We start from the raw sequence: 26,527 nt of genomic DNA, 5'->3' as shown, positions 1-26,527 counted from the left end.
AGCAGAGGCTTTCCCAACCCGGTTTCTCCCTCCTCTTTCTCCTCCACGATCCAGGTTTGACTTTTCTCCTTGCAGTGTTTAGTTCTGAGAATTCAGTACTTTGCGCGTCACCCCCTGCCCCGAAAAACACTGGCAGACCCCAATAATTTCGAGGAAAGTCATGAAGTCTATGCGCGGAACCCTGTGCAAAATAACTCCTGCTGCTGCCTGCCCGGCGTTGATTCCCAATTTATTTCAAGAGAGTCGGCTTTGGGGAGAGAGTCTGCAGGGGGAGGGAGAGAAAAGAATACTGAAAATAAAGCAGGCGGCCGCGGGCTACTGCCTGCGTTTGTGTGCGTGTGCCCTGGGTGTGTGGTGTTTGTGCCTGGGCGTGCGATTTAATGGAGCGCCTCTCTGCCTCTCCAGTGCGGACAGAGCTCGCTTCGCGCACCCACCCCTGCCGAGGAGCCTACTTGCTGCAGCCCAATGCATTGTGTAAGACGCGACCTGTTATGGCCACCACTACTTCCGGGTTCTAGCATTCTGGTCGGAATCCACCTCTCCGCCTGTGCAACACACACTTTACACACGCACGGGGACTGCAAGCGGGCAGCATCGATCGTGGCTCCTTTAAGACAAACTCAAGACAGACATTTTTTTAACCCTCCTTCTCTAATCTCCCTCCAGTGCAGCACTTGCAAAGAGGGAGAGAGAGAGAGAGAGAAAGAAAGAGAGAGAGAGAAGAGAGAAACTGATTAGGAATTAGGACTGATTCAAGGGAAGCGAGCGCTAGGGCTTTGTGCATTTGAATATTAACATTTGAGGTGTTCTGACCAGAAGAAGACAGAGCGGATGATCATTCATTCACCACGTTGACAACCTCGCCTGTGATTGACAGCTGGAGTGGCAGAAAGCCATGAGATTTGGTAGTTGGGTCTGAGGGGCGCTCTTTTTTTTCCTTTTCTTTCTTTCTTTCTTTTTTTTTTTTTTAAACTGATTTTTGGGGGAGAGAAGATCTGCTTTTTTTTGCCCCCGCTGCTGTCTTGGAAACGGAGCGCTTTTATGCTCAGTGACTCGGGCGCTTTGCTTCAGGTCCCGTAGACCGAAGATCTGGGACCAGTAGCTCACGTTGCTGGAGACGTTAAGGGATTTTTCGTCGTGCTTTTTTTTTTTTTCCGGGGGAGTTTGAATATTTGTTTCTTTTCACACTGGCCTTAAAGAGGATATATTAGAAGTTGAAGTAGGAAGGGAGCCAGAGAGGCCGATGGCGCAAAGGGTACGTATTAAAAAACAATTGTGGAACTCAAATGTGAGATTAAATTGAAACGTGGCCGAAAGACACTGCTAAAAAGTTTCCTTTTTTTCTCTCTCTCTTTTAAAAAATGAGGCTCCTAAAGCCGTGGCCTAAAGCTAGAGGATTTATTCAATGCATTTGTAGACTTATGTATGTTACTTGGAGTTGTTAATTAAAGGAATCTATTTATCTATAGATTCCTAAACAGCAGCTATATAAATAAAAATGCAAGCTCAAACAATCATCTGTTTGTTTTTTTTTAAAAAAGCTAGATACCTAAAGCTGTAATTTGAACATTCAGAGATCAGAAGTTTAAAGTTATGTTTAAACTAAAATATGCAGCTGGAAACTTCTGATATGTTATTGATTATGCTCATCTTTAATATCACTAGAAGTATTTAGCTTTTTAAAGGAAATAACTTTGTCATAGTATAGCCAATTTTTTGGTCAGAAAACATTCATCTTTTTATAGTAATTTCAATTTGTATAGACTTGTATACAAGACAATATTTTGCAAGTTTCTCTTAGGTAAGCCCTCTACTAATTGAATACTAAACACACAGTTACTCACTTTAAAAATGCAATACTAATTTCCCCATATTCCTTTTTCAATGGAAATGCAGTGAGAGTAAAGTGAGACAATGACAACCCAACTGAGGTAGTTTCTTAAAAGAAAGGGGTCTACAAAAAGCCTTCCTTGCATAATTTGTGTCCTGGTCCTCAAAGCCCTGTTTGCAAAAGAAAGTTACTAGGCTGACACATTTTTCTTTACTCCTTTGGTTCAGGCAAATGTCAGCGTTCTTCCAAACTCTTTTCACACCTCTGGCTTTAAGGAGATGAAAGTGGCAATTCCTCCTTTCTTTGAAAATCATTTCACTCTCAGCGCCTCCAAATCTTGGGAAAATAACTTGCCTGGAATGAACGAATTAGAAAAACCTGAATAGCTAAATTTCACCCACACAAAATAATGACAATCAATATGAAAGTAGTTTTTTTTTTTTTTTCTGGAAGAGGAAGATGGGAGGTTGTGCATTTGCTTTTGAATTTGCTTTAAACCTGGTGAGTAACATTTGCCTCCTTGACTTCTAGTCTGGAAAGAAAGTTCATAAGAGCAAATAAGAAAATAGAATATTAACTGCTTCAACTATAGATTTTCTTTAACTTTGGGGGTGGGGAATTGCCCAATTCTAAATTCAGCTCTGATGTTCAGGAAAAACTACCCTTCTTTGAGTTTCACTTATAAGGGGTCAGTTAGTTTTGTATAATTTAGCAGAGTTTGTCTTGGAAAGCAAAAGAAATGCAGTGTCTTGTAGGACTGCCTAACCTCACGCTGGCAGGGAGATAAAATGAGAAGCCTGTCTAAATTCACGTGCTTTGCGTAGCTCTTCCCATCGTAACTTTTTTTTTTTTTAATTCCCTCTGATGTGAAGGGGCTGTGAAACTAGGCGGGTTTGCTGCAGTGTCCTGGCACGTTTTATTATTGTGATTTTGAATTTCTTCCTCCAGAGACATGCCCGTTTCACCTTCCACCCTCGGGAGAATGCTTCTCTTTCTCTCTTTCTTTCTTCTTTCCTTCTTGCCAAAGGAGCCTGAATTTCTGAACTAGTTGATAGGGACACAAGTTAGGGCAAGATCATTCATACCAGACGAGTCTCGCTGAGAAGTCTGTATTTTTTACTTAAAGCTTTAATTTTAAAATAAGAAAACTCAGCTTTATAGATGCAAGGCCACCGAATTCCGGGTGGAAGGACCCAGCTGGACTGACCTTATATAAGCTCGGTGCCTTGCCGTTCTCCCATTTGCCCGCCTGGCCTCCTGAACCTTCTTTCTCTCCTGTTTGTCATGCAGTACGACGATCTACCCCATTACGGGGGCATGGATGGAGTAGGCATCCCCTCCACGATGTATGGGGACCCGCATGCAGCCAGGTCCATGCAGCCGGTCCACCACCTGAACCACGGGCCTCCTCTGCACTCGCATCAGTACCCGCACACAGCTCATACCAACGCCATGGCCCCCAGCATGGGCTCCTCTGTCAATGACGCTTTAAAGAGAGATAAAGATGCCATTTATGGGTAGGTACAACGGGCAGCAGGTTAAGTAGTTGAGACTCAATGCTTCCCTCTTTCTCTGTGCCCTTGGTAAGAGGAAAGTCAGAGTTCTCTGGATTGGAGGTACATCTTTGGTGACTTTTCATTCACATTTCATGGATAATTTGGGGAGGTGGCCTGCCATCCCTGAAGCCCTACATCTCCATACACACTCTGTGCACGTCCAGTGCCCTGCTCCACCATGGCAGTGCCCGCAAGGGGTCCCAGATCAGAAGAAGCTGGCTAAAGGGCCGTTGTCCCCTCTCAGACTCCTTCAGCGGGCTGGAGTCCTGCCTCGCTCGATTTCGCCCGAGAGCGTTAGGGGTTTCTAAACGTAGGCGCCTTTGTGTTGGAACGAAACTTTTAGTTTAAGGGAAAATCTCTTTTAAGCCACTGATTGTTCTGGCTTGCTAAGTTTACTCAGCAGCCTTATGCTGGGTCTGCCACTGCACAATAAAACCAAGGCAGGACAGTTGCAGGTCAAGCAAGGGGGAACATGTTTTGCATTTAGGGAGTTTGACCACTGAAGTCAAGGAGAGGAGCTTGAATTGTTACACACATTAAGAAACTTCTAGATGTTTTAGAAGTTTGTGCTCAAAGGTGAAACCTGCAGGATTTAGAAATAAGTAAATTCGGAGTGCTCTTCCTCGGAGGTTGTTTTCTGGCCGCGGTTTACACTGCTTTCTCCTCCGCCATTCGATTAGACCCTGGGCTAGTAGAATCCTTTGAAACTCACTTGTGCCTACTGTGTGCCGATGAATTTGGGAACCTCTTTTTACTTTGCAGAAACTTTTATTTCTATTTATTTATTTTTGAAAAATCAGGACACACTGACCCTCCCTCGCTGGAAAAAAAAATATATATATATATAATCTTTTTGCTTTATTTTCTGATCCCTTGTGCGATGGGCTTGTTTAAATCCCACGGTTCTATCCGCAGAGTTAACTACAAGTGGTTTAGGCTCTGGGACAGAACATTTGGGGAAGCTTTGTAAAGGACCCCAAACTGTTAAATTCCCAGCTGAGCCGTGAGAGCTAATAAAAGACTTGAGATACCTCCTTGGGCATTAGAAGAAGCTTTTCTTTCTTTCTTCTTCTTCTTCTTCTTTTTTTTTTTATGGGCTGAGACAAGCGACATCTAGGCCCCTCGCAATACTAGCTGCTTTGCCACTTCGCAGAGACAAAATGAAAGGCTCTACCGCAGGAACATTTGAAGGAACTTTCTTTGGGGGGCGGTGGGGGCCATCTGCGAAGGGAGGGGAGTGTGCGAGGAGCTGAGGAGGAGCCTCCCGGCTCTCCGAGGGCCTTGGGGTTGGGATCCCTAGGTGCAGCCCGTTGACAGTCGGCCCCACGGCCATGGACGTCCTTTCCCCAAGTTAGCTGAGCGCCTGCCACCGAGATCCCCCGAGCCTGGGCTTCTCGCGGCCGCGTAGGAGGAACTCGCAGAAACCAGCCCTCCCCAACCCTCCGCCCGGCGCCTTTCTCCTCCACCGGATCCTGGATGTGCAGTGGAGGGGACGAGGGCTTGTCGGGTGGGAAACTTAATTCAAAATGGCTGCTGGAAACGCTTGGGTTTTATTCGTAGCAAATGTTGCCAATTTCTCCGGCCAGATACGCTAAACCGATCCTCAGATACCGTCCATGGCTCAGGGCCTCTGACTTCAGGGCTCCAGGAGGAAGGGGAGGTGAGCGGTCACCTGGGTCCGGGGGAGGGGGAGGAAAAGGAAAAAAGTAGATGACACAATCGGAGAGGGGGTCTATTCCTCTTGCTCCTCCAGCTGTTTTTCTTGGGCACCTTTTTCCATTGACTGGGGACTAATCATTATGTTGTTTGTGACTGTTGTATTTTCTTGCAGACACCCCCTCTTCCCTCTCTTAGCACTGATTTTTGAGAAATGTGAATTAGCTACTTGTACCCCCCGCGAGCCGGGGGTGGCGGGCGGGGACGTCTGCTCGTCAGAGTCATTCAATGAAGATATAGCCGTGTTCGCCAAACAGGTCAGCAAAATAGATGTTAAAAAGTAAAAGAAACAAAAAGAGAGGCCCCCCTTCCCCAACACACACACACCCACACACACACACGCGCGCGTGCGCGCGCGAACACACACACACACACACACACACACCGCACACTTTCAAAAGTAGCCAGCACATAGTCGGCCTTAAGCCATGCATGTTACCTCCAACCTCAGATTTTGTTTCTGTCTGAGCGTCTGTTTGCAGATAACTTAAAATCACCCATCTGCATCCCCACTCACCCTCCAGAAAGCAAACGTGGAGAGCTCACTCTGCAGAATAAAATCAAGAACACCAAGTGGACTTGGCGGGCTGAGCAGCCTCCCCGAGAACCGTAGTTGCTAGTAGAAGTAAGATTGAGCTCTGGGCTTGTTTTCAGCTTATTTAATTCACACTGAAATGTTTCTGCGCGGGACGAACTCGGTGTCACCGGGTCCCTCCCGGAGGGTTACATCCTGCCCCCGACAGCGTAATGAGGCAAGAAACTAGGAAGGCCACCAGATTTCAAATTTTTCTTTCTTTTTTCTCTCCCCTCCCTCTCCCCTCTCCTTCTCACTTGTATTTAGATTCGCGCAGAAAAACCTCTATTTTCTTCTAATCCAGAACTGGATAACTTGGTAAGAGCGGACCCCTATTACCCTCCCCCCCCCCTTCGACCCCTCACCTCCCACCTCCAACGCCCTCAGCTTTGCTTTGAGAGCCCTGAGATTTCTAGACCGGTCTTCCCGTGCCTGCAGGTTGGCTGCAAATGTTTCTGTCCACGGACAACTGGTCCGGGACAAGATCCCGGGGAAATAAATTCATCTCGAGAGGGGCCGGGCGAGCCGGCGCGGGGAAACGCGTGCTTTTGTTTTTTATGACAGCCGGGCTGCGCAGCTCTAATCAGCGTGGGGATTTATCTCCCGGCCTGTCAGCGTGTGTGCTTAAACTTTGCGGACTTCCCAGCCCTCTAAGTCCCATCACGAGGGCAGCCACCGGACAAGAGCCCCCAAACAACCAGTTTGCCTGAAAGGTGTAAGGAAGGCAGCAGAAACTTTGCAATGGGAAAAGTCACAGTTTGAGGGCCATTTGGAATATTTTTCTGTCCACTCCTTCCAAGGACACATGTAGTCCAGTGTTGTGGCCCTTTTGGGGTGGGGTGGGGCCAGTGGGACTGAGAAAGGGGAGAGCCATGGGGGAGGAGAGTGTTTATGATCCCCACTTAGATGCTCTGTTGTTGTTTTAGCTAGTTTTTTCTCCTTAAGAAATATAAACCTCTAGATGGTACCCAGTTGCTGCTATTAAATTTTAGTGTTATTGCCATAAATCAAAATAACTCTATTTACTGGTGGGAGGGGGTGGGCTGGAGATGGTAGAGCTGTGACAGCCAGTTTTCTGCAAGCCAGGAATGGGGTGCTTATTGTTTTTGTATCTTTGCAGATGATTCAAGCCATACAAGTATTAAGGTTTCATCTGTTGGAATTAGAGAAGGTAATTTCTCTAGCCTCTTTTCCTTTTACTTACCCCTTACCCCCAAACACACAGGGGGGAGGGTTCAGAATGGCTGAAGTTCAGCCTTCTGATACATTTGCATAAATGTCTTTCTTTCTGGTAATTAGTGTCAAGGCCAATCTTAGCGTCCATTTCTCTTTGCAGTTTAATTACAATTTCAGCCACTAAAACCAGGATCACAAACGCCCTAGCCTTGTGTCCATTCTTAATAACTTGCTGGCTTTGTGTAAATAGTTGCAATTCTGTGCATCCCAGCTGATGTTTAGAATGCTGCTCTGAGGTTGTTTCACAGGTTAATACCTCTGTTGTCTCTTCTCAGCCTCTTCCTCCTCTTCTTTGCTACCTCTGAGGGAGAAAAAGGTTTTGTTCAGTTGTAGTGAGTTTCTGGAAGACAGTCTTGAGAGCAGGGGCAGATCAGACACAGGGGAGAGGCAGAAGGGGAGAAGGAGGAGGAGCGGGAAGGAGTCTGGAGGAGGTGGTGGGGAGGCACATTAAACGTTTTGCAGAGACAAAGCAGAGTTGATAGTTGTGTCAATTTCTTGAATCTGTGAATTCTGCACACACTCCACCTTCACACTCAAGAAAGGATGTGGGATAACATGATTTTGCTAGCTGTTCTATAAATCTCAGCAATAAAAACTTAATGCATTGTAATTCAAACTAACATTAAATTGCAAGCACACTGGGGTTTCTTGTGACTTTTTGCATGTCAGTGATGCCTGGGGCCTGTAGGAAACCTCTGCACTTACACCTAAATATTTTGAGGCATTCCTTCTCCTTTCTGTAAAAAAAAAAAAAAAAATCAATTTGATACGTTTTTGTGGCTGTATGTTTTCCCATATCAGGAGTACTGGCAACTTGATTTCCTTCCATTTTTTTTTTTAAAGAAAGTTTTCTAAAATATGCCCCTTAGATATAAAAACCTTCATTACAAATATAATAAGGACTTGGGTTGTCAGGCATATATCCTATGCCACCACAGTACGGGTTCTTTGGAGAATATATATGTCATATATACACATGTATACATTTTTTTCTTAGACACATTGGAAAGGGATTTATGATAAAGTCACTGGATGAAATTAAATAGTTTACCTTAAATGTCACCTACGCAAGTCACCTCTCTAATGACCACAGCCCCAGGAGCAGATGAATTTAACACGGGTGTTGAATATGTTGTAGCCTGTGAATCATCTTGTCACTGTCAATTTTCTGGGATATCTCTATTTTGCAAGAAAAGAAAGTTATTCCTAATTCTGGATGCGTCTGGGGGTCTCTGGAGGACAATTGCCCTGTGTTTCCCCTATTTGGAAGTTTGGATCTCACAAGGGGGGTGGATTGCACTTGTCAATGTCATTTATGCACTCCTGATTATATTCCCATTTTTTTATTTCTGTCATAATGTAGGTACACGAATTATGTGACAATTTCTGCCACCGGTATATTAGCTGTTTGAAAGGGAAAATGCCTATCGATTTGGTGATAGACGATAGAGAAGGAGGATCAAAATCAGACAGTGAAGATATAACAAGATCAGCAAATCTAACCGACCAGGTATGCGCTTTTCAATTTCAACATCCCTGGGAAAAAAAAATCTGTATGCATATTGCTTGCTGGGTCACTACCACCTCCTTTTATTATTTGCATATGATTAAGTCCCTTTTAGATACATTTCCATCGAAATGAAAATTTTTGAATAATGTGGCTATTATTGCTTCATTAAGGCTGGCTCTGGGATTCGACCTGAAGAGATGAGCTTGTAAAAGCTTTGCTAGCAAACTTGACCTGTTTCTTGTCGCTTTTAATTTTTGTCTTTATTTTATTTACCCTCTATAATAATGGGAGTGTTAACTGCCAGTGACCGCCTCTGATTGTAGGGGCTTTGTTCCGGAGCATTTTTCTTCCTTCTATCTTCAAGAAAAGAAAAGTGTAGGGTCTGCTTATTTCTTATTTTATTAGGAATAAATCCAAGATAGGTGGTCTAAGAGAGACAGCGAGGGTTTGAAATCTAGCAAATGCTGGCTATTTTCTCCCTGTCTGTACGGTTCATTAGCCTGTCTTGTCAGTTTTCCTCGGCCGAACGCTTCTAGACCTCACTGAACATTGCTTTGTGTGGTGTTCACTGCAAGCTCGCCCATTTTATTGTACTTAATAGAAAAAATAAGACCAGGCCGAGGTTATAAAAACAGATAAATATGGACTTTTCTCCTCCTTCTTTCCACTCATCCTCCAGCTGGTATGCGCTCTGGGCCCTCTGGGTTGGCAGCTTGTGGACATGTCAGCATCAGGGGCACCCCGGCGGCTCCCTGGGTAAGGAGGGTGGGGGACCTCGCACCGCCTTTGCTCTCAACTGAGGGCCTTGGCTTGCTGCACCCCCTCCTCTCCTGTCCTCCCTCCAGGCCCTTCTTCCGATGCGTTACTAAGTGGGGACGACTTTTATTTGGAGTTGCTGTGGGGATTTCTCTCTGTGTGTCACCCCAACACCACCGTTTCCTCCCAGGGTGCCTCTTTCTCTCCTGTGGCTGTATCTCTGGATTGGTCCAAAGGAGTTGCAAAAATGCAATGAAAGTGAAAACGTGTAGAGTGAATGAGATGAAACAGTGCTCAGAACAGTTCTGTTGCGAATTGTTGCAAGGCGTCTAGAGATTTGGGTAGCTGGCCTGCTCTGCACCCTCCCACCCTTCCCCCCTATATAAGTGAAGGCCCAGCGTTGTTTCTCTTTCTGACTCGGCACGTGAGTCCAGACTTGGGGGAAGAGATCAGCCTGCCTTTGTTAAGCCAAAGGCCAGCTACTCTGCCAGCTCTGCCATGATCTGTTGGCCAGTGCCTGTCTTGTACAGTCCTTGTCGAGCGCCTGACGCCTGGTTCTTAGTGTCATCTTACGGTTTTCTTCTCTCAACATCATCCTCTTAAAATACATTCTCAGCCTGATTTTCTCTGGGCAATCCCCGCGACACGGGCTGAATTCCTCTTTTGCCCATGGGGAGCGAGAAACAGGCAGAGCAGAGATTTAAAAGTGCCAATGCGCCGGGTCCGCACTGTGATCTGGAGAGTTGGAAACTTTCGGCAGTGTAGACGAGTGCACAGAACACGCAACATGCGCAATCCCAGTGCAGAGGCGGGAAAACTGCAGGCGGCTCCCAGCCTTGGCCCCCGCGGACTGCCCGGGCCTCACGTCTGGTTCAGCCCGCCAGCCCTCGCCCGGGAGCTGTTGAGTGCAGATTCTGCTGAGGAACCCTCGAGTAGCTGCTGTGGAATAAAAATTGCAATCCAACAAGCCTAACTAGAAAATGGGATTCTAAAAGCTCCGGAGTGCTGGGTACATAAAGCTATTTGAGCAAATTACAAGAATCGCTTAGGGGCATGAATGAAATCAACACTTTAATTGCCTCCAAAATGAAGATTTATACCCCATTTTCTCAAGGAATCATTATTTTATTAAAGTCAAAGATAAAAGACCAAAGTTATGGGAATTTTTTGGAGGGGGGAGAGAGAATACAAAAATTAATATAATATCATGGAGCTCCCCGCTTCTCCTTCCCTAAACTTTTGTTACCCAATTCCCTTAACTTAAGATATGCAAAGATTGGTATGCAATTGTATCGGATAAAACTTCGCATTTTTTTCTCTTCTACCTCTAAAATGAGAATCTGACTTCTGGTCCCCACTGGTTAAGAGTGGGCTTCGAAGCCTTGGCTGAGCTCGTGGCCTATGCGCCTGGGCTCGCTTGTGTGACCCCCTGGGGCTCACCCAGGTTTCAGCTGGTCGGAGGACAGCAAACCCAAGGTCCGGTTTGGAGAGGGGAGCGCAAAGCGCTGGGCGCATGAGATACAGTGCCACGGAGCCGGTGGGCACCACTGCCCTGGGGAGCTGAGGCGCGACGAATGAAGCACTAGGGCGCCTGGTGGGCGCCAGTTCTCCGGTCTGGAGCCTGCTGGCCTGTCCCTCCGGGGCGCTGAACCCCTAGTGCGGCGTCCTGGGGGCCGGGCAGGAAGGATGGCCTCTCCACCTGTCTGCGAATGCAGCCCAGCCAGTTTGAGCCTCCGCAGAGGGTGCGCTCCGGGACTGGACGCTTCTCGAGCTGTGAGAACGCTGGGCCTTGTTAGCTCATTAACCCCTCTGTCTCTAGGGCCCGTTGGCGGCACGGTTTATTTTATTTTACTTTTTTTCCTCGGAGGGCGCGAAGACTGCCACCCGCGCGGGGACCTGGGATCGACGACTTTGATACTAGGCGGTATCCCGGAGAGCTAAGTCGGCGGAAATCCACTTGACCTTGTAGCGTTAGTCCTTTTTCCTTTTTCCTTTCCTTTCCTTTCCTTTCCTTTCCTTTCCTTTCCTTTCCTTTCCTTTCTTTCCCTCTCGTTCCTATTTATTTATTTATTTTTCAAATAGGATTAAGACACCAGTAGAAGCTGTAATCCCGTTCTTCCCCACAGTCAGGTTCCTTCCCCCACTCCCAGTCTTCGGGGCCGCCTGGAGGTCCCTGCCAGAGAGAGCCACCTTGGCGGGCGCAAGCCTCCTGGGCGCCCTCTCCTGACCGCCGCGCTCTCGGCTCGGCTTGAATGTTCCGGGCTCCCCGAGGCTGGGGGAAGCGAGGGGCGCCAGGGGCTTCCCGGCCTCAGCGTGGGGCGAGGTCCCGGCTGCGACCCCGGAGCAGAGGGAGAGGGGGGCCATGGCGCTAGGCGTCGAGGCGAGGGTTGAGACTCTTTGGCTTCAGAGAACGATGCGGGTTCGACCGGAGGCGGGGCGCGTGTTCTAGGGGCCCTTGGGTGGATTAGGGGGCGCCAAGAGGGGTTAGGCGGGGAGAGGCCTGGCCACCCAGTTGCTGGACTTTAGGCCGCACTCCAGGAAGGAGCAGTCGGCTTCCTTCCTAGGCCGCTTCTCTTGCGCGCCACTCCTTGAATCTAAGCATTTTCCACTCCAAGAACGCGTTGGGAGAGAGGGGAGAGCGGAGCAGAGTCTCTAGGCCCCCAGGGCCGTCTCCCGGGGTGGCCACGCCTGTCGGTAGCGAGCCGAGATTAGCTAGGTCTGTGCTCGGGCCTCAGCGGCGGCCCTGGCTCTTCCCATAAGCAGCGGGAGGCAGAGAAATGGTCCCTTTGGATTACAGTTTTTATTCAACAGCAGCTCTCCGGGGGGGGTCTTCCTCTGAATCTGCATTTAGCAGCTCCTGGGCGAAGGCTGTCGGGCTGCACAGGACGCCCTGTTGCATGTTAATCCAGATTTGTCTCTGACGTCTGGGGAGAAGTAATATGGCTTGCAGATATGGAACCAGAGAGCCACGCTCGCCAGGCAGGTTAAATGCCAAGTGCTGCCGAGCTCCCGGGGGACGGCCGCCGGGGCTGTACAGCCCAGACTGGAGAGCGCAGGGCCGCCAGGCCTCTGGGATCTGGGGCAGGCCGGGCCCAGTGCGCTTTGGTTCCCAAGTGGGCCTGGGAACTCTGATGGCGATTGTTTTATTTCAAAAGTTCACAATGTTGTTTCTGAAGCAGAGTTTGGCTTAAAATCCTTTAAACTGAGGTAGAACTTGACAGAAAACGCCCCCCTCCGAAGAAGCGGGGGAAATTCTTGCAAGGGAGATTTAAGCTTTCTCTTTAAGGGAGGTGTCACAGTCAGGGATGAGGCAGGGAGGGCAAGAAACAACCTAATGTGCTGCATGGATTGGATCTGCTGCTTTAGAAGCAAATAGATAGGGCCAGCGAATATTTACAAATACTAGAAATGTCCGCAATTCCTTGTCATCCAATAAGAAAAGTGGACACAAACAGTGGGAAGCAGAAAAATGGTCCCTTTGTCAGGTAGTTTGTTTTTAAATGCTTCCATTTGGATACATCTTATTTAAATTATAAATGCTTCGTAGGTTCCCACTTAATGCCTTAATCCTGAAACCTCTCAGTCCACAGGACTTGCAAGTGATAAAGTCTTAGCATCACCTAACTTTACATTTGATTGTGTTGTGGGTCATGTGATATAGTTTTAATTCCTTTTAAAATATATGTCAAATGGAAATTATGGCAAGATTCTCTTTAATGATTAAATAATAAGGTGTTGACTGCTTGTCACTACACTGGCTAATTGGGATGTTCATTCTAGGCCCTTTATTACATAGCACCCTTTGAATTAAAAGTTAGTTGTTTACTGGGTGTATTTTTATTGTTACTTTCTGATTGGCTTTTAGTCTGTATTTATGTGTGAGTTTCAGAGTAGGGATGTATTGATTCTTAATAGGGACACTTTTAAAACATTCTAGAAAAAACAAGGGGAACAAAGTACAGCATATATGCAGATAGGTTGAGATCAGTTACGTTGGCAAATATCTCTAAGTCTAAACGCTAATACTATAAAAAATCCTTTGCATAGCTACCCTCTCTCTCTGTCTGTCTCTTTCTCTTTCAATCTCTCTCTCAGTGGAAGTCCCCAGTGCAAGTTGCATGAATAATGGAAAGCAATGATACTAATGCTACTTTGTACAAAGTAAAGCCTCATAACAGTAACTATTGTTCAGTGATTTAACTAGCTCCATGGCAGTAGGTCATTCAAATAGCAATTCTTCTCCCACCAGAATGACTCCATTGCTCACCATTCTGAAATATATAGAGTAGTTGTTTTATATAGCTATTTGTCCTAACTTAGAGACTTGTATTAGAAAACATGGAGAATCTTAAATAATAGAGGAAGAAGAGAAGGAAGAAAAATGTATTAAAATGTGGGCCGGGCTTTCAAAAAAATAACTGAAATATCATGCTAGAATTGTCCAACTTTGAAAATATATAAATTTTAAATCATTATGTTTTCAAACACTCATGTGTTTGAATTTTTAAATGTTTGTCATAGTCTCAAAAGATTTAAAACACAGCTGTGTCTGGGTGACAAGAAAAAAAATATATCCAGTAAAATTCTATACTCTGAAAAAACAAAAACTATTTGTGCTCCCATAGTAGAAACTTATGTTTATTAAGGCCAAGTAGATAGACTAAAGTATTACCATGAGGCCTAAGGTCCTAAAACTAGCTTACCTTCCCTAGCGTACCTCACAGGTGGAGTTGGAGAAACTGTGAAGAATGCATAACAAATTATATTAAGACACTTGCCATAAATGAAAATACTGTCAACATGAATTTAAATGAAGTATTCTCATATTGGTAATGTTATGCTTTCCATTGCAACAACAATATTTTCTTATGAAACATAAATATGTCAAACAAATGTGAAATGCTAAAGTTTTAATAAATGATCATTTAATCATCAAACACAACCCAAGTATGTACACAAAAACTTTTAAAGGAAAGTCGGCATACAGCCAAATTGCTATAGGGACTAGCATGGAAATGATCAAAAAATGAACATGAAATAAGACTTCCTGTAAGAAGGTCTATAATTCAAAATTATTTGACTCCACTGTCAGGGAAATAGTTGAAGGATAGTAAACTGATACAGTTCTCAGTCATTTTTGTTACACAGTCTTAAATGTTTGCAACTGTAGCATTTTACATGGCCTTTTGTGGATTACGATATCTGTCATATTTGAATCAAAGTACTATAATTTATGACATAATCGAAACAAAATTTTTTGCCATTTCTCCTGAGTGCAAAAAAATTAAATATTTAAGAATTAAATAAAAAATATGGGAAAGCATTCTTTTACAAATAAAGAAATAAAAATAGAATGCGTGTGACACAGTTTATCTGACAGTTGTGCAGATGTTATTATAGATTTAAAGATTTTCCAAATCCCAAGTAAAACAACACTGCTCTAAATTCCGTTGGGCTTGCTCTTCTTACTAAGCAGGAAATATCAGAATGTAATACCTGTATAAAAAGTTCTGGGCTAAAACACATAAAATACAGTCTCCCAATTTAAGTTTTAATAATAATTACAAAATTTGATTTTTGGCATCCTGTAGAATTTTGAATATTTTGCTATCCTTAACATACACGAATAAACCATGGGTGTCTAAAATCAATTTTGAAAAGTTCAAGCAAATGAGTGTGTCCATGTAGTGTAAAAGATAAAAGAACATCTTCACTGTATCTTTAATTTAGCATGCCATGATTTCAGGATTATGGGAATTTAGAGAAGCTTTTTGGAGCCTTAAACAGACTATCCAGGAAGTATACCTACATTGGCCAATTGCTGGAATCCCTACACTTGTAAATTGGACATTTGAATAAATGGTATAAAGGATACTATGTGAAATAAGTGAGAATATATTCACTTAAATATTTGTCACTAGAGTCCAATTATGATCAATGTAATGCATTCAAGTGCACAGAATTAAAGCAATTGGCAACATTTTACTAGACTTTCTTCAAACACTCTTTTGCCAAATAGCATTTCTTAATCTAGAAAATATGCTCTTGTTAAAGGAAAGTACAAGAGTGCAAATGTTTTTAAATTATTTTATATTCTTGACTTCTTGGTTCAGAGTTTCTAAAACTGACTAAAACATAGTATCAAGGGTTGATTCTCTGATAGAAAAAAATGCTTATTTGTACACATATTGAATGGAATTATACACCTGTTTTTTATTGGTGTCATGAGTATATACAATCAAATACAAATTACAGCTGGAGCTGTATAGCTGTATATCAATACAATTGAAGTTTATAAAAAAATTGACACAAATTATAGCTATGTCTGTTTTAAGATATAAAGTAACCATATTATGATTTTTTCATGACATATGGACCAATTTATATGGCATACGCTAATGGAGGACAAATAAGTTGAGCAAAGAAGTTGTACTTTATTTGTAATTCTCAAAAATACATTTCTACAATTGATTCTTCCCTTGTACTTCATAATTCCATTTACAATTAATAGAATTTATGCTCACGAAGTAAAGAACCTTGAGTGTGTAATGTTATGGTTCTTTAAAAAACTCAAATAAAATCCTGGCATGCACCTATAGTCTCAGCTAATCCAGAGGCTGAGGCAGGAGGATCACTTGAGCTGAGGAGTTGCCAGCTTGGGCAATATAACAAGACCCTGTTTCAAAAACAAGACCAAAAAAATCCTTAAATGAAATCATATTATTCAAAAAAAATAAAATGCCTATTATTATCAATACGTTTACTAAGTGAAACTTTAAAAATGACCACAACCTTATGAGTTTAACAAATGTTAGCAACTGTTATAGTTGTGCTGCTGCTTTTACATTTTAACCAAATAGAAAGTCTTACATTTTACAATGGACTTAAATATACATTATTTTAACTCATTTAGAAGGTATCAGTAAATAACATTTTTGAGTGATATTAGAATTACTCTAATATCAATATATGACAACATTCTAGTACCAGTACCTGACCACATAAGCTAGCTTAGAATGAATTGTTGCTTGTGAATTTCCATTTCTATAGAATTTTCCTTACACTTTATAATATGGTAGCGTGTTTATTATCCATTAACTTTAAATTTCTGGGTTGTTGGTTATTATTTAGCAAGATAGAACTATATCTCTTTCTTTTTCTGATCACTTTTTTCCTGCCCTTTGGAAACCTATGCCTGAGATTTGAACTTGAGCTAGTTTGCTAGGTCTCATTTTCCTATTGTAGTGCCTTGTGGGTTATTACCCATATGTGGGTTTGTTTTCGTGAGAAAATGAAGAATGTTACTCACTTCAAAACAGGAATGAATAGAGGCCAAAGTCATCAAATATTCCCAACCTGTGCTTTACAATTAGGTGAAAAACTGAAAACTGTGATTCTTATTTGTCTTCCCTAGAGCTGTGAACACTTGGTATAAAGATTTATATTAGCCCCTTTGTGTTCTTCCTCTAAAAGCCTAAATGTTTATTTTCAGCAACTTTGTTCTTAACTGATTGTCCATATTTGGTCCCAGACCTCTATAATTTGCATTTTATTCTGAATTTGCATTCATATTACGTCCCATAGAAACTCTTTAAAGTGAAGTGTGTTTATGACTATTATGAAACTCTGGAAAATGAAGTTTATAATGAAATTGACACAGCCGTCAAAAGGACAATGAAGAGAGCAATTTGACTGTACACCCAGAGTTTCCTTATCCCATCTCAACTTGTAAAAGGCTTATTTCTCTTCTTTTAAAAATATTAGAAGCTGAATGAATAAGAATTTCTTTGACAATAAACCTCCTCTTATGTCTCCAAAACTATTTGGATGTGTTCTCGAATATTAACTTAATTTGATAGACAAGCTATAATTAACTGTGACCTATAGTGTTTTCTGTTATTCAGAGATTATTCCTTAGCAATTTGGAAACTTAATTTCAAACTAAATGATGTATAATGTCTGAAATTCTAAAGGCATACTTACGCTATTTACGTGGAGTGTTTGTCTACAGAGTTTCAAAATGGAGGTACTTTAGAGAGGTGGAGGAACAATTTTTACATACAAAGTCTTGGCAAACTAGCTAGTGCAGGTGGGCTCTTTTTGGATACTTTTCACTATATAGCCTTCCTATATATTTACTGCAGTATTAAAATTTTTCTTCCTGAAGGAAAAAAAAGCTCTGTGTTTCATACAGAAACTCATATATGACATTTTAAACCTACAAATTTCATTGATCATAAAATCCAGCTAATATATATATATATAGAAAATTTGAAATAGCAGCAAATAGGTAAGATGCTATTGCTATTATGCTACAATCAGAACAGAAACTTTAGCAGTACAATTAATTAGGCATTTTGGGTTTAGTTGCAACATTTACTTGAAAGTTCCCACCAGATCTGGAGTTATTTTATAATCCATGCTTGAGAATATTTTAGTGTAAAAAATTTGTGATAAATCACCATTGAACATTACTTTTATTTAAAATTGTTCCTTCCTAAGAGATGTAGTGTCAGGAGTAACCACCCTGCCCTTCACTCTTGAACATAAAAATGTATTATTTATTTACATTCTATCATATACATTATTTATGGGAATTATACTATAACTCTACAGAGCATATGGAATTCATCTTCATGAGATAAGGGTGGCATGTCTGCCAATGTGGTATAGCCCTAAGTAGATAATAAGGATTACCCTCAGACTACAGATAAATATTATCTCTTATAGAGTCATTACATATTTATATTTCATAGCTCCAGATGCAAATGTAGTGTGCCATTTTCATTTTAATTGTCATAGTTTTCTTGGCTCTAGCTTCTAACAAAGAGAAACAGGAATTTTACATTTGGAATTGATCTTGATGATAAATTAATATGTTCAAGAAAAAGAAAGATATTCAGTTGCAGAATTATTTAACCCCCTTCCTTTCTTTCAGCCTGCTTTCCCTGTCCTTAATGTGCTCCAAAATTTTCTGAAGAATGTTGTTCATAAAGTTTGTAGCACTGTTTGTGTATTTGGTGGCTTGGCCTATTGTTTCATTATATTTTGGGATTTTAAAAGCTGTGTTTAATAACAAAATAAGCAAGAAAAACATCTGAGTTATTATGTCCCGTACTTCTTTGCACAAAATAACAGAGAGATGTAGAATATGCTTGTTTTGTGCCTATGAAGTGTATTGTTGGTGTTCAATTTTTTTTATTCTAATAATTATTCAAAGGCGGTAACAATCTGCATTTAAGTGAGTATAAACATTTTTATTCTGGAATTTGGAATTTGCAGCAACTCAATTTTATTTCCCAAATTACCCTGCCATTTCAATTAGGTGCATTGTTCTTCACTCTACTGTTGCGACATTCTAAAGGTTTGCTTGCCATCCTAATAGTGAATTGTTTGAGTGTTTAATATTTATTGAGGGCATGTAAAGAACATGCCAATAGAAAAATAGGAGAACAAAACATTGACAAATCAATTATGGGGCTTTTCTTTGCTCATAGTATACTTTCAATATTCCAAATACTCTGTAACTGTTAAATAGTATGAATAGTCTCTAGAATAATAGCCTTGGGTGTGGCTGAAGAATGACATTCTGATTAACTGGAATTCCTTAAAAAATGCACAGTGCAACTCAGCACCCTACTTCTGGAATTCACAGTTGCTTTGGCTGATCTCTTAGTTAAGTATCTTGAAATATAGAAAACTTGACCGTTGTAGGAACCGGAAACTCAAATTAAATCTCAAGATGCTTTGAGAAAGTTCTCACTGATGATTTTACCCAGGATAAATAATGAAGGAAGGGAATAATCTTTTCTCAACCTCCAAATTTAACATTGTCAGTGGGCTTAAAGATGCAGACATTCTTGAGGAATGAGAGACACTTAAAACACAAAGTGTTGTAAAAAATATAAAAAATCAGAAGTGCTTCTAAAGAAACCATCGGGAAATTAGAAAATACGCTATTAATAATTATCAGTGGAAATCAGTGGTAAATATAAATTTCTATGATTCTTTTATTCAAAGTATAATGCTATGAGGTAGTAGAATAAAACAAGACTATATCTTGGCTGAATTTTTTTTTCTTCTTATGTCTCAATTGTGTGTTCTCTGGCTCGAGAGTTTAGAAATAGAAAAGAGAAAACTTCAGAAACACTTGAGACTAAACAGTTAAGTGTACTGCTTGTCATTTTTAGTTACACATCCTTTCAGGAAGGTGGTGTTCTAATGAACTATATACAATTTAGAGCCAGAGCACTTATATTTGAATCTAGACTTTGCTGTGAGAGGGCAAGTCACTGCACCTTGACGGGCCTTAGTTTAATAATCTGTAAAATGGGGATAGTAACATTACCCACTTTATTGAGTTACTGTAAGAACTAAATAAAAATGCATCTAAAACATTTAGAGTAGTAAATCCCCAATAAGCACTTCATTACATTATATTTTATCTTCTTGCTTGTATTCTGCCCAACCTTCAATAACAGGAATTGAGTTTATGGAGGGAGGATTGGGTGCTGGTTGATGGGGATGTTGTTTTACAGAGTATTTTATAATCACAGAGTTTAAGAAATATATCTTAATTCTTATTATGAGGGGTCATTTTTATTCTGATTTTAGCATAGTGTAAAAGGAGACTGAACTCAGATATTTTGCTGAGATAGTATAGTGAATCACTGCAGACTCACTCCTAGGGTAAAATTCAAATAACAGTTATGTAAGGACCCTGTGGCTAAGTACTTTCCCCCCACATTTCTGAATACAAATACTTCATGCTGAGGTCTTGTTGCTTTCAGGATATTATTATCTACTTTTACTCATTATACAATTTTTTCTAAATTATTGGATTTTTCATTTTTTTAATTTTTTTTTTTTTTTTTTTGCTAGGAGCCTTGCCTAGAAAGTTTGTGGTTTGAAGTTGTTTTATATAAAACACTTTTAAGTTTATTTTATCTTAATTTGTTTGCAGAACAAGGAGCACTGATACTAAGTTACAAATGTAAAATAAAACATTGGGAAGCAAACAATCTTAGAAAGAGGATTTTATAACATCAGGTATACTGGCATGTAATTTACTGATTCTTCTCCCACTGCTAAGTAAAAATAATAGAAAATGATCAAAGTTCAGCAGAAAACTCTCAAAAGATAAATGAATAAAACGGTTTGAAGTATTTAGGTATACTTATTTGGAAATATAGTGGTATCGGTGGATTGGGGTTATTTTTCAGTCAAACATTTAACTCTATGAACTACGATTTATAGGTATGATTTCAAGAAGTACCTAGGGTCATTAAAGTCAGTAAATATAAGAATTTATTTTTATTAATAGCATGCCAGTTATAATACAATGGCATAGAAAAAGAAAAGGTTATCAAAACATAGATACTTATTACTAAGATTTTTAGCGTATTGAGGCTTTATCTTCTCTCTTCTTAAGATTTTTCTCTACAATAAACTGCTAAGTAGAATTTGAACATTCAGGGCACTTGAATAATTTCTGTTACTTACCAGTTTTGAGACTTTGGTAAAACCGATTGTCATTTCTGGTCAATTGCCCTTTGGTTGTAATTATTCCTTTTCTTTGTAATTTGTCTGAATGTGCCACATGTAGAAATCTATATTATCTTCTTAGACCACGGTAGGGTCACCATGGGATGATGTTAGCATTGATTGTCAAAGTTAAAGAATTGGGCAAAAAGTATCAGTGCTGTCTTGATTTCATCAGGAAAGCCTTTGGAATATTCTGAGTGTTGTTTTACATCTGTAGACCTTTGCTTAGCATAGTTGATTCACTTATAATTTATTGGGTAAATTAATTCAACTGTGCAGGTTAATAAATTCCTGAAAATGTTAGAGTGGAGACCTAAAAGACACCAGGCTGTTGAAAACTAGGGTTTCAAGCAGCATTGGGAAAGTGTTCTACGGTATTCAGTCCTGGCTTCCTAAGGTCCCCACCCTCACTGCCTGCCACAGGAGCCCAGCGCCTGAGTATTGAGAGGAGAATGAAGCATGCTGATTACAGGACAGTGGGCAAAATCTTTAAGGGATAGCAGATTTTAAAAATATACCTTACAGCCAGGCTGCTTTAAATTCCATTACAATGTAATTAAAAAACCATTAGATTCATTTTTTAACATTCTTTTGCCTTATGCCTTACATACGTGATAGGTGTGTGTTGCGGTGTGTGCGTGTGAACCCATGTGCACACTCATGTCTGAACCCAGGCTTTAGTGATTTCTGAAGCTTGAAGAATCACCTGGTAGAAAACTTCTCATTTAAAGATGAAATTACTCCTTAGAGAATTTTCACCAAAGGCAAGAAAGCACAAAAATTCTTTTCCTCCTCTCTACATGCCTCATTACACAGAGATAGAGGATTCAATGTTTGAAAAATTATCATTTTTGTAGGTTTTATTTGTGGTACGTGAGAACTGGGAAATATGGAACTCTATTTAACAGATGCTATGTCTACCTATACAAACTACCCACAGCGACTATCATATGATTTTTACACACACACACACACACACACACACACACACACACACATTTATTTGCAAGCAATTCACCAGAGTTGCTTAGCTGTTAAGGTCTTAGAAATCGGCCTCATTTGATGCTGAAGTGTACACACTTATACTGTGTGTAAAAATACTGGCCGGCACCAATGTAGTGAGTGCAAGACGTAAGAGATGATTACATAACCAAGATGCATTTCTAGATTAAAAGTTCACAATGGCACATATGACAGGGCTGGAACTGTGAGAAGAGGCAGTGTGGTGTGTTGGTGAAAGCCACAGATTCTGAAGAGGGATGCTGGATTTCCATTGTCTTACCGCTAATTTACCATCTGCCCTGAGTCACCAGAATTACCCTTCAGGCCTCTATTAAGTGGAGTCATAAGCACATTTTATCACAGCATTAAAAAAAGGCTCAACAAGAACCCTGGCAGGGCTTACAGACTTGGCAAAGGTAAGCGAGTGAGGGAGGGGGCAGAGAAGGAAATGAGCAAAAGGAGAGTTGGTGGAGAAAGTGGATAAAGTGTGTGAGGGAGGTAGCCTTTTAAAAAGTTGGCCTCTCTGCCAAAAGTGAGTGTGGGCCTACATCAGGGAGTGCCTCAGGCACCTACCACTCTTTTCCCAGAACCAGCAATTGCCTCTCTGCATTTTATCCACTTTTCAGCAAGGCATAGTGTGGACTTAGAAAAGGTTTCTCTAAAGCATGCTATTTCACATCCATATCATTCCTCACAACACTTTAATGTGGCTCCTGAATCCACAGCATGTGTGCACAGTGAAATATTCATTTGTGAATGTTTATGGCATTTCAAAACATCTAAATGCTCAAAAGGTAAGAGCAGTTTTTCTGTGTTAAGAAAAAAAAAGGCAAAACGAAACATACTGCCTAAACTTCTTGTGGTTAAATGAATTTTGCTTAGTGATTTCTAGGGATTATTATTATTATTTTTTTTAGAAATCCACATAACTTTTTTTCCAGAATTACCTGAATTTGAAGTTGAGTAGATGTAGCCCCAAGGGAGTATGTTTTGAGAGGAGCAGGCTGTATCTAGGGCTCTAGCAAATTATAGGTGCTCAATACATGGTAGTTGAGTGGGTTGAATGATTATATGGTGTGTTTTGGTTATCAAACAGATACAAATGTGAGCCACCAAGCATTTCAATAGGAGTTTCAGCATGACAAGACTTTAAGTACTCAGACATAAAAAGCCTTCTCAGCATCCCCATTCCCCAGCTTCAGGTACACACAGGTAAATGTGTATTGTTTCTCACAGCAGCTCCTGTGCCCCTTCTCTTCTCCTCATTTCTCTGCATATGGATCTCTCTCTGATCCCTTTCCTCAGATGGAATCATTGATTGAGGAGTGTATAAGAAATGATATTTGCTGAAGTCATGCACCTTTAAGGATCCCGAAAAACACTGTTTAGACAGAGCGGAAAAGTCAAGGGGAGCGGGGCTAATTAGATGCACCCCCCCGACAGTGTGGGATGCTGACATACAGCGATCCCATCCACTGTGCTTCATGGAAGAGCACAGGTGTGCACATGGGCACGTACGGACGGACACGGGCAAGCCTGCCAGTGTGAGTGTGCATATGTATGTCTGAGTACCATGCACACTGGTGCCTTCCCCGTGTGGACCTGGAGACTGTCCTCACCTGGAGATAATAAATTGTTCACTTTTGGAGACAAGCCAGCTCTTTCAGGCCACTAGAGATCACTTACTAAAGAGACCCTGGTGATTTGAGAGAGTAAATGTACCTCCCCAAAGAGAAAGCTGCTTATTGTTAGGTGCAGACTGACTTCGAATTTGGAACACTGATTATTTCATCAATTTCTACGTAGCTGCTAACTGACCCCTTCACAGTAAAGATCATCAGACTCTCAATTATCCACCTTTTTGAATGGGACCAGTAGCGTAGAAGTTTTGAAGAAAAAAAAACAACTGTATTTTTGGTTCGAAAAAAATGATTCTGGCATCATACTGATGTAGTGAATGACTGGGAAGATGTGTCAAGATGCTTTGTATACTGTAAAGTGATTTATAAATATTAGGTATCAAATTAAACTTGATGAGATGGGGGGAGCAAACCACCTGTAAAAATCATGTTATTCCAAGGTGAAAATAAGATCAGTTTGCATTCCCTGAGCACACAGCAGCTGGGAGATAGCACAAAGCATACCAAGCTGTGCACGAAGCCAGCTCAGGTTAACCATTCCTTCCAGAAGGTCTATACACTGAATACACCTGTATGTAGATATCCCAGGGTTGGCTTAGGTCAACTTATGTTGTTACATTAAGAACTATAGAAGCTGCCATTTATTGAGTGCTTGCTGCATGCTTGACAATTTACATATATTATGTCTGCAAAGGAGTACTTTTTATCCCCATTTACAGATGAGGACATTAAGGTTTCAAGAGGTTATGACTTATTTAAGACCATGTAAGTGGCCCAATCAAGTTTCAAACAGGACTCTGCCTAGCTTTAAATTTTCTTTCTTTTGACTGTTATGCTACAACTGAGTATTAATCTATTTTTATAGTGGTGTGTGTTTGTGTAAATGCAAGTATGTGAGGTATATTTAAATTGTACTGCTCTTTTTTAGATATTTTGTGATGTCTCTCATATGGGAGAACACAATGCCAGGTGACAATTTAACAAAGATTCCATATGTATTACTTAAGTTATTCATTCAAAAATATGTTTGTATCTAATATAATATCAACATTTTCCTAGGATGGAGGATATAGGGGTAAATAAGATGTAGCCCAGGATTTCAAAGCATTCATAGTGTAGAATTGTAGACAGGCACAACAGGTCATCATAAAGCAAAGAGTGAAAGGCTAGAAGTGTGCATGAGATGGTCTGAGCCTCACTCATCCAGGGGATGATGTGTATCAGGGAAGGTTTTCTAGGTAAGGTGGTATCTGGGCTGTGCCTTAAATAGCAAGAAGGAGATAATCAGGGGCTGGGGTCAGGCAGGGCAGAGCAAGGCACTGCAGGCAGAGGAGAAGGATGAGCATGGGCCTGGAGCAATAAGCAGCAGAGCATCTGTCAGAAATCATGTGCAATGGGATGTTGCAGGAGCAAAAGAAACAAGGAGAGGAGTGGTCCCTTGGGGAGATTATGAAGGGCTTTATATACCACAGTAAGGACCTCAGATTGTATTTTGTAGGCAGTGAGGAGCAGCCCATTCATTCAACAAATGTTTCCTGTGTGCCAGCCAACTGCTGGGCACTGTGATTGATAGTCAGGATGCAATGGTGAGCAAAACTGACACCATGTCTGACCTCACAGAGCGTATGATCTGGTGGAATGGAACTCTTTTAAAGCTTGGGAGTGATGAGGGCCTAAACAAAAACAGCAGTCATGAATATAGAATAGGGGAGATTTATTTCAGAGCTATTTGGGGGTCAAAAATAGACAAGATTTGGTGACTGATTGAATGGCGAGGTGGAGAGAGAGAGGTAGAGATAGAGAGAGCGTATGAATGGCTCTCAGGTTTATACCATGGGTGGATGATGTGATACCTACTAGGACACGGAATAAAAAAGAATGAGTAGGAAGTTTGGTGGAGACATGAAGAGTTTAGCTTTGGACTTGCTGAGTTGAAGCAAGTCCACTTTCAGACTTCTTGAGGTGGATATCTTTGCATGGAGATGGTTTCGCAGGTAGTTGGACATACAAGTCTAAAGACCAAAGGAGATTCAGACACACACATCTGGTAGCATATAGGAAATCAAACCACTGTGGAGGAGGGAATTATCCAAGGAATACCTGGAAAGTGATAAGAGGACCTGACGTCTGTCCAAATTTAAGGCATAGATTGAAAAAGAGTGAATGATAGAAGAAAAAAAAGTCACCAGTGGTAATTTTATTCAGGAAGCCAAGATAGTTTTTGAAGTTGCAGTTTGTTTGTTGGGATGTTGGTGGCCCAGTGACTAATGAACAATTCAGATTCGTTCCCTAAGCACTCGGTGCCTGCTGAACATGAGCCATGCACTGTGCTGAGCCAGGAAAGGAGAAGACAGAGAAGATTAAGATACCATTCTCACTCATGGAGAAGCCTGCAGTCAGGGCAGCTCATTGCTTCTATTTTACTACCAGATGCCAGTAAGATTGCCTTAGAGATTGAAAATACCATACATGGAATCAGAAAAAAACCCAAACCACTTATTTTGAAGTATTCTTAAGAAATGATAGAAGGAAACGGGAGTGTTCTAGCTGTCAAAGAGAGAAGATATGGGGAGAATCATAGCTTGCTTCAAATATTTTAAATGGCTGTCTCTTGGGGCCCTAGAACTAGAAAAAACATGAGCAAAAATTAAGTTAGTTTATATATTATATATCGATCAAGAAGAACTTACTGATGGAGTGCAGTTTCTAGCTGCCTGCCTCCGTTTATGACAATAGAAATAGTGTCTGGAGGACACTGGCTGTCAATAACAAGTTAGAATGTAGTTTCAGTGATCTTTCAGGTCTTTCCAGCAAAAGATTTTTTCTTCCCAACAACTTCTTTGTTGTTGTTGTTGTTGATGTTGTTGTTTTGTCTAGCCCTGTGAACATCTCCTAGAGCAGTGGTTCTCAAATTTTGAGAGCACTGCATACCTGTTTGAGAATCTGATAAAAAGTTTTGAACCCTATCCTTTTGGAAAAATATGCAAGTATCCACATAAACCCAAATATTGTTCCAACAAGACTGCCCTAAAATCTTCCATAGGTGATTCTAGACCTCAGGTTAAGACCTCTTGTCTTAATGGATTTCCAATAAATGAGAACACAGCCATTGCTTACTCTGAAATTTATATACACTGAAGAAAAAAGCCTCTTTGGGACTTA

At 41.2% G+C, this 26,527-nt stretch overlaps 1 protein-coding gene across 4 annotated transcripts in view; it reads left to right on the top strand.

The window, feature by feature from the left end:
- Positions 1-519: 519 nt before the first annotated feature.
- Positions 520-26,527, top strand: part of MEIS1 (Meis homeobox 1) — a 230,599-nt gene continuing 204,591 nt past the window's right edge. For 3 of the 4 annotated variants that reach the window (XR_009210128.1, XR_009210127.1, XM_058429075.1), the window contains exons 1-6: positions 533-1,255; positions 3,122-3,348; positions 5,219-5,360; positions 5,945-5,995; positions 6,798-6,848; positions 8,277-8,423. Coding sequence is in view for 2 of the 4 variants with exons in the window: in XM_058429075.1 (XP_058285058.1) it covers positions 1,244-1,255; positions 3,122-3,348; positions 5,219-5,360; positions 5,945-5,995; positions 6,798-6,848; positions 8,277-8,423 (630 nt within the window). In the remaining 2 variants the exon portion in view is untranslated. Of the gene's footprint in view, positions 1,256-3,121; positions 3,349-5,218; positions 5,361-5,944; positions 5,996-6,797; positions 6,849-8,276; positions 8,424-26,527 lie in introns of all 4 variants that reach the window. The other variant, XM_032178671.2, reaches the window with a different exon arrangement.

Source organism: Hylobates moloch, unplaced genomic scaffold, assembly GCF_009828535.3.
Source record: "Hylobates moloch isolate HMO894 unplaced genomic scaffold, HMol_V3 SCAFFOLD_15, whole genome shotgun sequence".
In the NCBI taxonomy this organism is placed as follows: Eukaryota; Metazoa; Chordata; class Mammalia; order Primates; family Hylobatidae; genus Hylobates; species Hylobates moloch.
Note: the sequence above shows the minus strand (reverse complement) of the source record. Positions and strands in the feature narration are given on the sequence as shown.